At 43.1% G+C, this 13,396-nt stretch overlaps 1 protein-coding gene and 1 long non-coding RNA gene across 2 annotated transcripts in view; one reads left to right on the forward strand and one right to left on the reverse strand.

Moving 5' to 3' along the window:
* Positions 1 to 2,460, reverse strand: part of DIPK2A (divergent protein kinase domain 2A) — a 33,103-nt gene extending 30,643 nt beyond the window's left edge. The window contains exon 1 of the mRNA XM_049867213.1: positions 1,441 to 2,460. Coding sequence (XP_049723170.1) covers positions 1,441 to 2,097 — 657 coding nt within the window. The 5' untranslated portion in view covers positions 2,098 to 2,460. The remainder of the gene's footprint in view (positions 1 to 1,440) is intronic.
* Positions 2,461 to 2,475: 15 nt separating this feature from the next.
* Positions 2,476 to 13,396, forward strand: part of LOC126066291 (uncharacterized) — a 146,070-nt gene continuing 135,149 nt past the window's right edge. The window contains exon 1 of the long non-coding RNA XR_007515053.1: positions 2,476 to 3,337. This is a non-coding gene — a long non-coding RNA (uncharacterized LOC126066291). The remainder of the gene's footprint in view (positions 3,338 to 13,396) is intronic.

Here is a 13,396-nt window from a genome sequence, read left to right on the forward strand (position 1 = left end):
TCTTAGGAAATACAGCAGTATTTTAAAATTAACCCATTAGATACATTCTCTTATACCTTAAAATTTACTACAACCCACACTGAAGTTTTGTTTACGGGGCAAAACATTTTGTGTTAAAATTATTTGGCAGAATTAATCAAACAAAGCTGGCTTCTTTTAGCTAAGTTGGACAGTGGAGAACTTGAGAAAGGAAAGCAATATAAGTAAATACCGAAGATTCCTACTCACGCATTCTAGATTTAAATAACAAGAAAAAACCCTGTAGGAACCCTCTAGCCATCACTGACATTCTTTGTGCAGAAAGGGAGAAAAGTATGCCCAAACTACTTGTCATCAATATTAAGTCCTGCATTTTTCCTTATATTGAAATACAGCAAAATTGGCATGGAAGAAAAGAATGACAACTTTCCCTATGGTTATCAGGAAGGATCAAAGCCCCAGGGTGGTAACCACTAGCTAAGGACACTATAGTAAGAAGGGGAGGGACTGTGCAGAAACTTAAGTAACTATTCTAAAGATAAACAGACTTCTGTTTTGGTTTTTGTTCGGCTGTCACCAGCAAAAAGACCCCAACCTGTACCCCTCAAGCGCACACTTTGTTTTCAAAATAAAATCACGAGAGAGCAAAGAACCCCACGAAGTCAGAATCTCCTTCCGTTTCTCGCCCTGGTCTAACATTTTATCTCCTTCTTGAAGTTAAGTCCTTTAAAATCAGATGAATAGGGCAGGTCACAAGATCAGGATGAAAATGTCCGTCTTGGCCTTAAGCCCTTCCAGCCCCAAGCCCAACGCTGCTTAGCTTTTTTCCTTCTTCTCTAATCCTACCTAAACCAGGGCCCTTCTGTTAGCCCTACTCCTGACCACTGTCCCCGTTCTCTGACCTTCTCCGGCCCACGTGTCCCCAGATGAGCTGCCCGGACGACTGCCAGGTAAATGAAATAAGGACTGAAACAAAGACTTTGGGCCTAAGTTAGGCCAGCCACCAGGGGTAGCGAGGGGACCAGCACACGCGTAGGGTCAGCGCTTGGAAAGAACTAAGAAAGGTCCAAGGGAGCGTGAACAGCCTGCGCCACAGAAGTGCAAGCTCCGGCGGAGAGAGGCAGAAAGGCCGGGAGGAGACAGAAAGGAAACTCGCTGGAGAGACATTTTGGGAGCGTTCGCGACGCACTCCCTCTGCCGCTGAAGGATCCGCAGTTAAATCCGAGATGGACTCGCGTCTAGGCGACAGGAGCAGCCGCTCCGCTAGCCGGGTCGCCCTCGGCAATCCCGGACAGCCGCCCGGGGCTCCCCCAGCGCCGCCCCCTTCCCACGCCCACAACCCGGCCCCGCCAGGTCAGGTCCCAACGGGGCGCCGAGCGCGGGCGGCGCCGCTTCCCCCGACTCCCGTTCCCAGGCGCCGACCCTCCGGGCAGACGCCCCCCGCCAGGGCTCCGCGCCTACCTGTAGCACCAGCGGCTCGGGGTTGAAGGCCAGAGTCAGCAGGAGCTGCATGCGCTCCGAGTCCTTGAGGTTACGGAGCAGGAAGCTGCCCGAGTCCTTGGTCTCGGCGTAGCGGCGCACCAGGCGGTCGAGCAGGCGCTGCGAGGGGCAGTGCACCAGGTCGGACCAGCCCTCCACCGCCTCGGGCGTCAGCAGCCGCACGTCGCCGTTGAGGCGCGCGAACTCGGTGCGGGGCATGGCCTGGAGCAGGTCGCAGCGGGGCCGGCCGGTGGCCCGCTTGCAGATGCTCTGGTCGAGCTGCGCCAGCTCGCGCTGCGAGCCGAGGCGCTTGAGCACCACTCGGCGGCGGCCGCCCTCGCGGGGCTCGCCGTACTGCGCGAAGTAGACGTTCTTCACGTTGAGGAAGTCCAGCAGGCGCAGACGGCCCCACGCCTCGAACACCACCTGCCCGTTAAGGAAGCGGCGGCACCAGCTCGTGCCGAAACACGCCGGGCACTTATTGAGCTGCAGGAAGCGCCGGTCGGCCAGCTCGTTGCGCTGCCAGGAGGCGAGCAGCGACGGCGAGTGCAGCACCATCAGCACCAACAGGCTGCCCAGCGCCGCCAGCTTCAGCGAGCGGGACAGGCGGCCCAGCTTCGGGGGCACTAAGCGCCACATCCCGCCCGCCCGCCCGCCCGCACCGGGAGGGCGCGGGCACCCCCGGGGCGCCCCCGCCACGCCGAGGACCGGAGAGCGCTGTGCAGGGATCCCCTAGCAAGAGAAGGCGCGAGGACGCGGGCTGGGGCGGGAGGCGGAGTGGGTGTGAGAGCGAGGGAGACAGGAGCGGGAAGGACAGACCGGAGCAGGCTGCGACTTCTCCCAGTCACTAGTCTCCACAACTCTCGGGCTCCCTCCTCCGAGCTCCCCGCCCTCCGACTCCGGCGGCACCTCCTCCACGCCAGCCAAGTTATAGAGGAGCGGGAGGGGGAGGGAGACACGGGGCCCGACGGCCGCGCGCCCGTGGGCCGCGCGCACGCGCACTGCTCGCCTCGGGAGCCAGCGCTGCGGCGGCGGTCGCCGGCCGGCCGCGCGGGATCTCTGAGGAGAACGACGGACTCACGGAGGGGAGAGGAGCTGGAATGCCTCGCACCGAAAAGTAGCAATTGTGTAGGGAGGTGGGAAGGAGGAGACGCTCGTGCGTCTCTGACACCGCACGCCCCTGCTCGTACACTCTCTCTGTCCTGAAGGCAGGAGAGGCGGCCAGGGGGCGGAACCGACGGGGCGGAGCGAGCGCGTCGCGCACCGCCCCGAAAGCGTATGCGCGGGCTCGCGGGGGCGGTTTTGGAGGCCGTCTCTGTTGGGGGCGGAGCTCGAGCTTTTGGAGGCGGGGTAAGCTTATGCGCTCTGATGGCGAAAGGACTTTTAGTAATACTTCTTTTATGATTGCTGAGTCTTACTGGGATTTGTGTTTTGCCATGGAGGAAATGGTCCTTCAGGGGAGGAAAAAAAAAAAGAAACGCGGAAGCGTATTGCAGTCCCTCCCCGCTGGAACAGGCGCGCGAGGCGGGGCCGCAGAAAGCTGGGCAACGTTCTCTCGGAGCCTCGGAGGCGTGGGGCGCGCGCCTGGGGGCGGGGCAGGGCCTGGAGCGCCAGGCGGGAGCTCGCGCCCCGCGGGCTCGCGCGCCTCACGGTAGGGGCGGGGCCTGCGGAGAGACCGGTGGGAAAAGCGTGAGTTGAGGCTAACCAATGAGTCAGCGTGGGTATCAGCTTTGGCGTCTGTCGTTTCTGTGGAGGCAGCTTAAATTTTCCTGAGTGAACCCGCAAAGAACGAAGTCCCCAGGACACCGTTTTAAAGGAAAAATCCCATGGAGAAGGAACCGACGCGGCCGCGGAGAAGCTGGGGATGAGCAGTTCGCAGGTTTGCCTTTGCTCCCCTCCTGTGTCCCCAGCCCGGCCGCGGAGCCCTCCCCGTCCACCCGGCGAAGTGACTTTCCCGGCGCCGCCCCTGAGGGTCCCTGAGGGAAGGGCGGTCGTCCCCGCCCGCCTGGGCCTGCCCTGAGGGCCACCACGCGTTGCTGTGGCGGTAGCCATGGGGACACGTTGGCTCAGATTCACGCCAAGACTGCGAAAATAACTCGGGAATGCTGAACTAAAGCAGCTTTGCTTTGGCTCTAGGGATCCAGACCCGTTAGCAGCAGCTGCAAATAGATCATTTATTATAATGCTTTTTGATTTTGAGCTCTAGAATAGTTGAAATAAGTGGTTGTGGTTGTTAGTCTGAGGGACAGGTGTTTCTTGATCACGTTATTAAATGCATCTTAACTGAGTTCATCTTAGGGATTGAACAGCGATTTTTTTCCACAGTGACTGCCTGCCGTGTATGTATCAACTCTTTCCAAGGCTTTAATGACAAACATCTATACTGGATTTTCAAATTCCCTTTTCGGTATTGTTCTCTCAACAGCTGTTTGATTTTAAAAAGCAGAGACATTCTCTTGAGGGGTACTCTTGAGGTTAAAGCTTTTATTTTTCGTAATAGGAGAATTCATACTTTAAAAGAAAAAAAACTTTAGGCAGTTTAAATATATTCAACATAGAAGTTATTTTTAAATATTACATTGAAAACAGACAGTTTGGAAGATACTGCCTTCAAAGCCTTGTGCCAAGTGACTACTTAAGTTTAAATGCTACAACTGAGCTTTATGCCACCTTTGGCGGTAGTTTCATTTAACTTGCCTTCAGGCATCCTAAATAAAACTCCATCCAGAACCAAACCAAACCCATTGTGGCCCAGTCATTTCCGATTCATCGCGACCCTGTAAAACAGTAAAATTGCCCCATAGGGTTTTCCAAGGAGCTGCTGGTGGCAGTTCTACTCTGTCCTGTAGGGTCGCTATGAGTCGGAATCGACTGGACACCAGTGGGTTTTGTGGGTGGGCTGGTGGATCGAACTGCCGACCTTCTGTTTAGCAGCAGAGCTCTTAACCACTGCTCCACCAGGGCTCCAAATAAAACGTCATAGAATTAGCAGAAGCTCAGACAAGGGTTTCTTGTGAAAAAAAGTTTGGTGTCATTGGTCAGAAGATCTGTGTTGTATTCCAGCGCCACTGCTGTTGGAAGGTAGACTAGCCAAATTATTACTAAACTGCAGTTTTCTTACCTCTAACATATCTTTTCTCCCTACCTTATACATCTGTTCAATTAATATTAAATAATACGTGGAATTGCTTTAAAACAATAAAAGCACTACATAAAATTTTATTTTTATGTTAGAATGAATGATTCCCAACTGGCGTTCTTGCTGATAAACTATTAAAGTGAAAGAATTGAAGCAGAGTGAGTTATTATTTAGGTGACTGGTATCAGGGTTAAGGAGGCACTTCTCTGTATGGAAAAGGTGTTTGGCGTTCTTAAACTATTCTCAGCCCCCAAATCTTTGAAATAGCCTGTGCATCGAAGAGTGGAAGGAAAAAAAAAAAGTTATTAGTCTACACAAGTTTAATTTTGAAAAATAGTTGCTTTTAAACAAATGTGAAATATATTTCACATTTGTTTAAAAGCCTTAATGTTCTTTTCAGTTAAGTTTTCTAGACTTTTATCAGGCAAGATAGTCTTCAAGAACTTAATATTCCTCAAAAGGTTAAAAAAAAAAATCTTACAGCCACATGAGATAAATTCAAGTGGGTTTGAAAGTACCGTGTTAGGGTTTGGAAAAAGACCAGTTAGTGAGTGTTAATGTACATTTTCCAGGAAACTACAGGATGGCTTTCAGCTAATGGATTATAAACTAGCATCCAAAGATCTTCACCTTAAGTTTAATTAATGGCAAATAATGTCATTGACACTTCATTGTAAAATGTCATTTAAAAATAATTATTATATCACTCTTAAATGTATCTAGCAGAATTAAATACCATAGTATTTTGATAATCACCATCATCCATTTTTAAAAAGTGAGCCAAAAAAAAAAAAAAAAACCCAAAACTGTTGCCATTGAGTTGATTTCGATTCATAGCGACCCTATAGGACAGAGTAGAACTGCTCCATATGGTTTCCAAGGAGCGCCTGGTAGATTCAAACTACAAACCTTTTGGTTAGCAGGCTGTTTTTTTTTTTTTTTACCTCTTAACCACTATGCCAGCAGGGTTAATAATTGGAAGTTTTATTGCTATTCCAACTCCTACAGCAGTGCTTCTCAGCTGGGGACTACTTTGCCCTCTAGGGACATTTTGGAATGCCTTTCTTAATGAAATTGGGCTTTTCATCCTTTAGACTAAGTATCCTTGGATGAAGGAGTCTCTGGGCGGTAAAAATGTTAAGCAATCCACCAGTAGCCAAAAGGATGGCGGTTTGAACCTACCCAGAGTTGTGTGAGAATACAGGCTGGTAATCTGCTTCCAAAAGGTTACAGCCTTGAAACCCTATGGAGCAGTTCTACTCTGCACACTTGCGGTCACAATGAGTGGAAATCAACTTGATGGCAACTAACACCACCACCATCCATGCTAGAATCTGACAGTTAAGCATCAGTTCTCTTCCTGATTTTTATTTTTAGAGATGAGCATCTTGATTATTTAGGTTGAGAGGAATAAAAGGAGTGTTGATACAGCATCATCACTCAGTTGTTTTTATTCCTCATGAGTTATATGCTCCAAATCGTTTACTGATAGTGATCTATCATCAAAAGATTCCTAAAGATATATATATATATATATAAACTAAGTTCCCCAGTTTAGTTGTAAGCAAGCATTGGAACCCCAACTTAGAAGATAATTCCTTACCTAGCATTAGAATAATTTTCTCAAAATTGATCCTGTTTAGTGCACTAGAGGTTATTTCCTGGGACAATGCACCACAGTAAAATTCAAGGTGGGTAAGAGGTATTCTTTTTGCAAAGGCCAAAAGGGCAACTCCCTGTATACTGCCTGGTGCAAGTGGTTGTTCAGTAGTATTTGATGGATGGGTAGAAAGAAGGAACAAATGAAGAATGAGCCCTTTAGGATTAAATATTATTCATGCTAGAAATGATGGGTAATAGTAGGGAAGCGGAAACCCTGGCGGCATAGTGGTTAAGTGCTATAGCTGCTAACCAAGAGATCGGCAGTTCAAACTCTCCAAGCGCTCCTAGGAAACTCTATGGGGCAGTTCTACTCTGTCCTATAGGGTTGCTATGAGTCGGAATCGACTTGACAGCAATGGGTTTAGTAGGGAAGCTGGTAAGAAGTGGTGCATTTTGAGTGAAAAATAGAGCTGACAAAATTTACTCAAGATTTGGATGTGAGAGGAAGGGAAGCATCAGGAATCCTAAGAGGTTTTTGTCCTAAGCAACTGGAAGAGTTACCATTTACTGAGATGTGGGAAACTGAAAGAAGGAAGATGATACAAGTGAACACAATTCCCTCCCCCCACCCCCCGTTTTCTTTACTGCTATGTTTGTGTTTCTAAGCCTAGTTTAGGAGTTGAAATCTGTAGTTATCTATCAAAAATATAAGTAATATTGTATAACGCTTTCAGTCTGATTAAAAGACCTACACAGTCATTTACTCACAAAATGATGGGGTCTTCTCCTTTGTTTTTAACTTCAATACCTAAAATTCCAAACAAAAAACAAAAAACCATTGCCCTCAAATTGATTCTGACTCATAGTGACCCTATAGGTCAGAGTAGAACTGCCCCATAGAGTTTCCAAGGAGCACCTGGTGGATTTGAACTGCTGACCTTTTGGTTAGCAGCTGTGGCACTTAACCAATATGCTACCGGGGTTTCCACCTAAAATTCAGACAAAACCAAAAACAAAACCAAACCCAGTGCCATGGAGTCAATTCTGACTCATAGCGACCCTATACTTAATGGCAAGTCTTCTATTAAGTAATGTTAATTATTGGATTTATGTATTTTAGGAGATGTTTTGTAGTTAATTTTTTTTTTTTTTAAAGTTCTTCTGTGTTTTAGTAGAACTTTAAACATTTTATTTTGAAAAAATGACTACAGGCATTTCCTGGGACAGGTTCAATATCAAATAGTTGGCTCCATTGGATGCAAAAAATACTGCTCTTGTCAAACTCATTGTTAGACATTTGTCAAACTCATACAAACCATAACCATGACTTTGCTTGAGATAATTGAATTACATAGTTTTCTAACTTGGTCAGAATAATGCAAATTAGTTCAAATGCAACGGCAACATTATAATTCATGGCTTATATTAATTCAGATCAGCATGCTGTGTTGGAAAGAATGTTCCAGTTTGGCTAGTATAATCCTGACAGGCACATTTTTCTCTTGCTCAGTAAATTTTTGAAACTCCTGTTTTTTTCCGGTTTATGTTTCAGAAGAGGAAATAATATATGCAAAGAAAGAAAAATGAACAACATTTCAATTAAAGGTCACTTACATACCCAGTTGCTAAGATCTTTTGATAGATTAACCCAAAATATTTATACCTGTGTAAATTAACATCATTTACGAGTTGGCCTACCTACTGAATGTGTCCCTTAGTACAATACCAAACAAGTACAAATTCTGAAGGGTGTACTTACTAGGCTGCTCAGAGTTCAACGGAGAAAACAGATAGATACATACCAACTTTATTACATGTTTGTGATAAATAGTGAGATGTAAGCAAGTATTAAAGGAGCATAAGGCAGAAATTCTTATAACTACAGACATTATCTTTGCCTTGATATCAGTCCTCTTAGGACAATAGGCATGTACACTAAGATAATTTTGTTTCTTTCTCTGTTGTCATTCTATTTCCTCTTAGTCTCACATCCTACCTCTCTGAGAAAGCAACTACTTGCTTGCACAAATGGTGTTCATTTTACCTCTGCTGGATGAGAGCCACAGCCCACAACCCCAAGTTACGTTTGCTCTGATCAGGCATGCTAGAAAGCTTGGTGAAGAGCAGCTGCCCTGTTGGGGGCAAAAGCATCCTTCTGAGCAGTTAAAGCTCTGGCTTCTTTCTGACTTAGAAATCTCCTTCATGGAAACCACAGTGTGGGTCAATAAGTCTACCATGGTCTTTACCATAATGGCTATGCCAGTTATAAAATCAGCAGCCACAGCTGGGGGGCCAATTAAGTTTTATACTTAGGCTTCAAACACAATGAGTTCAAAATCATGTGGCTGAGAAACATCAGTTTTTTGTTTTTGTTTTTTTTTTTTCCCTTAGAAAAGGAGTTATAAAACATTGTAAGTAAATATGATTTTCCAATTTGGGGAACTAACTGTAGGTGTGTATTACTATCCAGTGTAATCTAATTAGAGACAGTGGCCAGTAGAACTATGAGTTCACAGAAGAGATTACACGTCTCTGAGATAGAGCCGATGCCTAGTCTGTGTGATTCGACGGATCATCCACTATCTCCTGCCTGTCTTGTGCCACCCTTTGCTTTTCTGTAGATTGATAACGAAGGCATTTTTTCTTTTTTGTTCGGTTTCCTGTTGGGTTTGTTTTTCTGAGAATCCAGGAAGGAAAAATTTAAATTACCTCAAATTAAATAAGAATTTCACATATTCTTCAATTATAATTAAGCTTCCTTCAAGTTTTATTTGCCACTTTGAAAATAGAACTTGAATGATTATAGATAAGTAAGATATTTTGTGCTGACTTAATCATAAAATAAGATAGTTAGAAATTGTTGATAAAATAAAAATAGCAATTTAGTGGATTAGACTAGAATGCCATAGTAATTTATATTTTTATAAATGTTACATCATTCTAAGATAAGGTAGTGCCTAATACCAGCCATCAGTTTCCAGACTCAGACCCAGTAGTGAGTGTGTAGTTATTGCGGTTCTAGAAATTTCTTAACAAAGAACTTCTAAACTCTGTATAATGCTGGACTTTTTTTTCTTTTTTTTAAATTAGGTTTTAGTACCAGAGTATATTAGATATCATTACTTAATATTAAACTGTAGATTAGGATAGACTCATTTTAAAAATGAAGCGAGTATGGTGAAACTTTGTCTCACTTATTTTGGACATGTTATCAGGAGGGTCCAGTCTCTAGAAAAGGACATCATGCTTAGTGAAGTAGAGGGTTGGAAAAAAGAGGAAGACCCTCAGGGAAATGGAGTGACACAATGGCTGCAACAAACAGCTTAAACAGCAATGATTGTGAGGATGACACAGGACCAGGCAGTGTTTCCTTCTGTTGTACATAGGTCTCTATGAGTCAGAGCCGACTCAATAATAACAACAATTTAAAAAATAACTAGTTACATGATCTCCAGTAGTAAAAAAGGGTGGCAGGGGGAAGGGCTCGTTCAGTGTTAAAGTCTCAAATGCCAAAGAGATGACCAAGAGGAGATACAGTAGTAAAGATTTGCCAATAAAATCACTAAACAATTAATGTGTATGTCTTTTTCAGTTTTTGGAAGTTGTGTTCTTTCCAGAATGGCTTTCAAGTGACTGACATTTTTATAAATTCTCTCATAAAACTGGTATTACAAAGGAAACTTCAAGAAATGCCCTACATAGTAATTTAACCAAAAATTACTTTTTGAATTCCACAAATCTTTTTAAAAGTCACACATTTAAGGTAAACATGTTTTTTCCAATAAAACTATTAGTCTCTTTTTTATATTTAGTTTATTTGTTGCTGCAGTGTGGAAATAAAATTTTATGTATTGTTTTTGCATTTAGCAATTCTGCAACATTTTTATTTATAACATTTGTACATTCTTTTGGGTTTTCTCCATGCAAAAATGATATAAATTACAGTAGCATCATTTTTTTTTAATTAAATACTTAGGAATAAATCTAAAGACAGATTAGATTTAATAAATCTAAATCATTATTGAGAGAAATTAAGGCCTAAATAAATGGAGGGACATACCATATTCGAAGTTCAGTAGAGCCAGTATTATAAAGATACCAGCTATAAGGAAGTTAATTTATAATTCAAGATAGCCCCCAACAAAATCTCCGCAGATTTTTTTTTTTTTTTAATTGACAAGCTGAGAATTTATACAGACATACAAAGGGTCAGCAATGGCCAACTCAATCCTGAAGAAGAGAAAAGCTGGAGGAATTACGCTAATATCAGAACCAAAGAAAAACCAAACCTGTTGCCATCCAGTCAATTCTAACTCATAATGACCCTATAGGACAGAGTAGAACTGCCCCATAGAGTTTCCAAGAAGGATTCAAACTGCTAACCTCTTGGTTAGCAGCCAAGATCTTAACCACTGCACCACCAGGTCCCCTTTTAAAGAATCCATAATAAAGGCAACTCATAATAACTAAAAACAAAACCACCTAAATGTCTGTCAACAAAGATTAGATAATTTTATATATTTATATTAATGCATAGTCGCACAGTGGAATCCAGTATAGCAATAAAAATTAATCTACAACTGTACAAAACACTTTGCGTTAATCTCACAAAATATTGAACAAAAGTCAGACACAAAATAGTACATTCTGTACAATTCTGCTATTGGAGATTTTATCCTTGGAGGTTAGAAGGAGCATGTAGTGACTGGAAGGAACACAAGGAGCTTGTCTCCAGTGCTGATAATGTTCTGCTTCTTGATCTACATGCTGCTTATATATGTGTTCTTAGTTTATAAAAATGAAGCTATTTAGTTTTTGGTTTTTTCTCTTCATTAGCCAAATTTGCATATCTAAGAAACATCATAAGCATCATACTGTAGTGGAGAGAGTAGACGTAGAATCAGATCACCATGCAGCTGATGAAACTTAAGCTTCAGATCCCCTCACTTTCATGGCACCCTGTAAGTGTTGGCAGTTGCTAGGGAGGGGAAGCCAGGTTGCAATCAGAAACATTTCTATGTATGCATTTCTGATTGAGTTGCCTGAAGTGATCTCAAAAGTGATGGACCTGAATTGTTAAGCCTCCAGTAATTTGTTGTGTTTTCTCATTCTAAATAAAATATTCATTTTCTACCTAATTTTGTATTTTTTGTATTCTTTTTCTTAAATATGATCTCCAGTGCCTCCACCCCCTGCTACCAGTCTATAATCTTGGCATCCCACAAACCTAGATCTGCCTTTGAGGAGTCAGAAGAGTTGGTTCCAACTCTAGCTATGATTTGAATTTTATTATTGGCATCTGTCTTAGTTATCTAGTACTGCTATAACAGAAATACCACAAGTGGGTGACTTTAACAAATTTATTCCCTCAGTTTAGCAGGCTAGAAGTCTGAATTCAGGGTGCCAGCTCAAGGGAAAGGCTATCTCTCTATGTAGACTCTGGAGGAAGACCCTTGTTGTCAGTCTTGCCCTGGTCTAGGAGCTTCTCAGTGCAGGGACCCCAGGTCCAAAGGATGCACTCTGCTCCTGGCTCCTTTTGCTTGGTGGTAATGAAGTATCTCTCCTCTCTGCTCTTCTCTTTTGTATCTCAAAAGAGATTGACTCAAAATACAACCTAATCCTGTAGAGTGTGCCCTGCCTGTTTAACGTAACTGCCTCTAATCCCACGTCATTAACGTCACAGAGAAGTTAGAATTTACAACACGTAGGAACCACATCAATTCACAAAATAGTGGACAACCACATAATACTGGGAATCATGGCCTAGCCAAGTTGACACATTTTTGGGGGATGCAGTTCAATCCATAATAGCATCAAATTCTTTAAGTTCTTTTCCTTGAAGTGATAGAGTTACTTCAGTTATTTTCAAGAAAAAGTCTGTCAAATAACCCAAGACTAAATAATCATTGTCACTTATTTCAATTAAAAATGATGTGCAATTAAAAAGGTAACTAAGCTTGCAACTTAAAGAATTACACAAGTCATTTTCTTGATGGCATTGTACTTTAGTACTCAATAGTAGTTTGTGTGTATTCCTATTCATCACACAAAATACTATAAGGGCATATCTGTACAAATAAAATTAATTATTGCTTTATCATTCTTAAGTGAAACTTTTTTTTTTTTTTAAATGCATATTTGTGCCAGGGAGACATCCAGGGAGACATACACTGGATTTATTCTAGCAGTTTTACCAACGTTACTTTTTCACCATCAGTACAAATGTCAATACAAGTGTTCCAAGACGAACTAAGATTCAAAAAAGTTTATTTACATTGTACCCAGTTTCTTTGAGTAGATTCCTGCCTGCCATGAGTCAGATAATTGATAATTTGAAGTTAGAAATTAGGTTATCAGTTATCCTTGGGAGAAATCCAGAAGCCAAAGCACATTGCCATCAAGTCGATTCTGACTCATAGTGACCCTGTAGAACACAGTAGAACTGCCCTATAGGGTTTCCAAGGCTGTAATCTTTACAGAAGCAGACTGCCACATCTTTCTCCCACGGAACAGCTTACTATCAAATTTGGAAAGTTGTCAGATATGATTTCTTTAAATATTTCTCCTCCATTCTTTTTGTGACCCCAACTGCACATATGTTGGGTCATATGGTAATTCTGGTGATGCAGTGTGTAAGAGCTTGGCTGCTAACCAAAAGGTCAGCAGTTCGAATCCACCAGCTCCTTCATGGAAACACTGTGAGGTAGTTCTACCCTGTCCTGTAAGGTTGCCACGAGTAGGAATTGACTGGACGGCAGCAGGTTTGGTTTTTTGGTTTAGGTATGGTAATTCTATGTTTAACTTTTTGAGAATCACCAAAATGTTTTCTACAGCTGCTACACCGTTACATTCCCACCAGCAGTGCGTGAGGGTTCCAGTTTCTCTGCATCCTGGCCAACACTTGTTATTTTACGTTTTTCCCATAGTAGCCATCCTAGTGGGTGTGACCCCATGTATTGCCATCAGTCAGAATTTTTGATTTTTCGTTAGTGCGTGTGAAGTGGTATCTCAGTTTTTGTTTGCATTTCTCTAGTGGCTAGTCACTATGAATCAGAATGGACTCAATGGCAGTAGGTTTGGTTTGGTGTTGGAATGGCTAGTGATGTTGAACATCTTTTCATGTGTTTATTAGCCATTTGTGTATCTTCTTTGGAGAAATGTCTATCCAAGTCCTTTGCCTATTTTCTAATTGGGTTT

The sequence above is a fragment of the Elephas maximus genome, chromosome 23 (genome assembly GCF_024166365.1).
Source record: "Elephas maximus indicus isolate mEleMax1 chromosome 23, mEleMax1 primary haplotype, whole genome shotgun sequence".
Taxonomy (NCBI): domain Eukaryota; kingdom Metazoa; phylum Chordata; class Mammalia; order Proboscidea; family Elephantidae; genus Elephas; species Elephas maximus.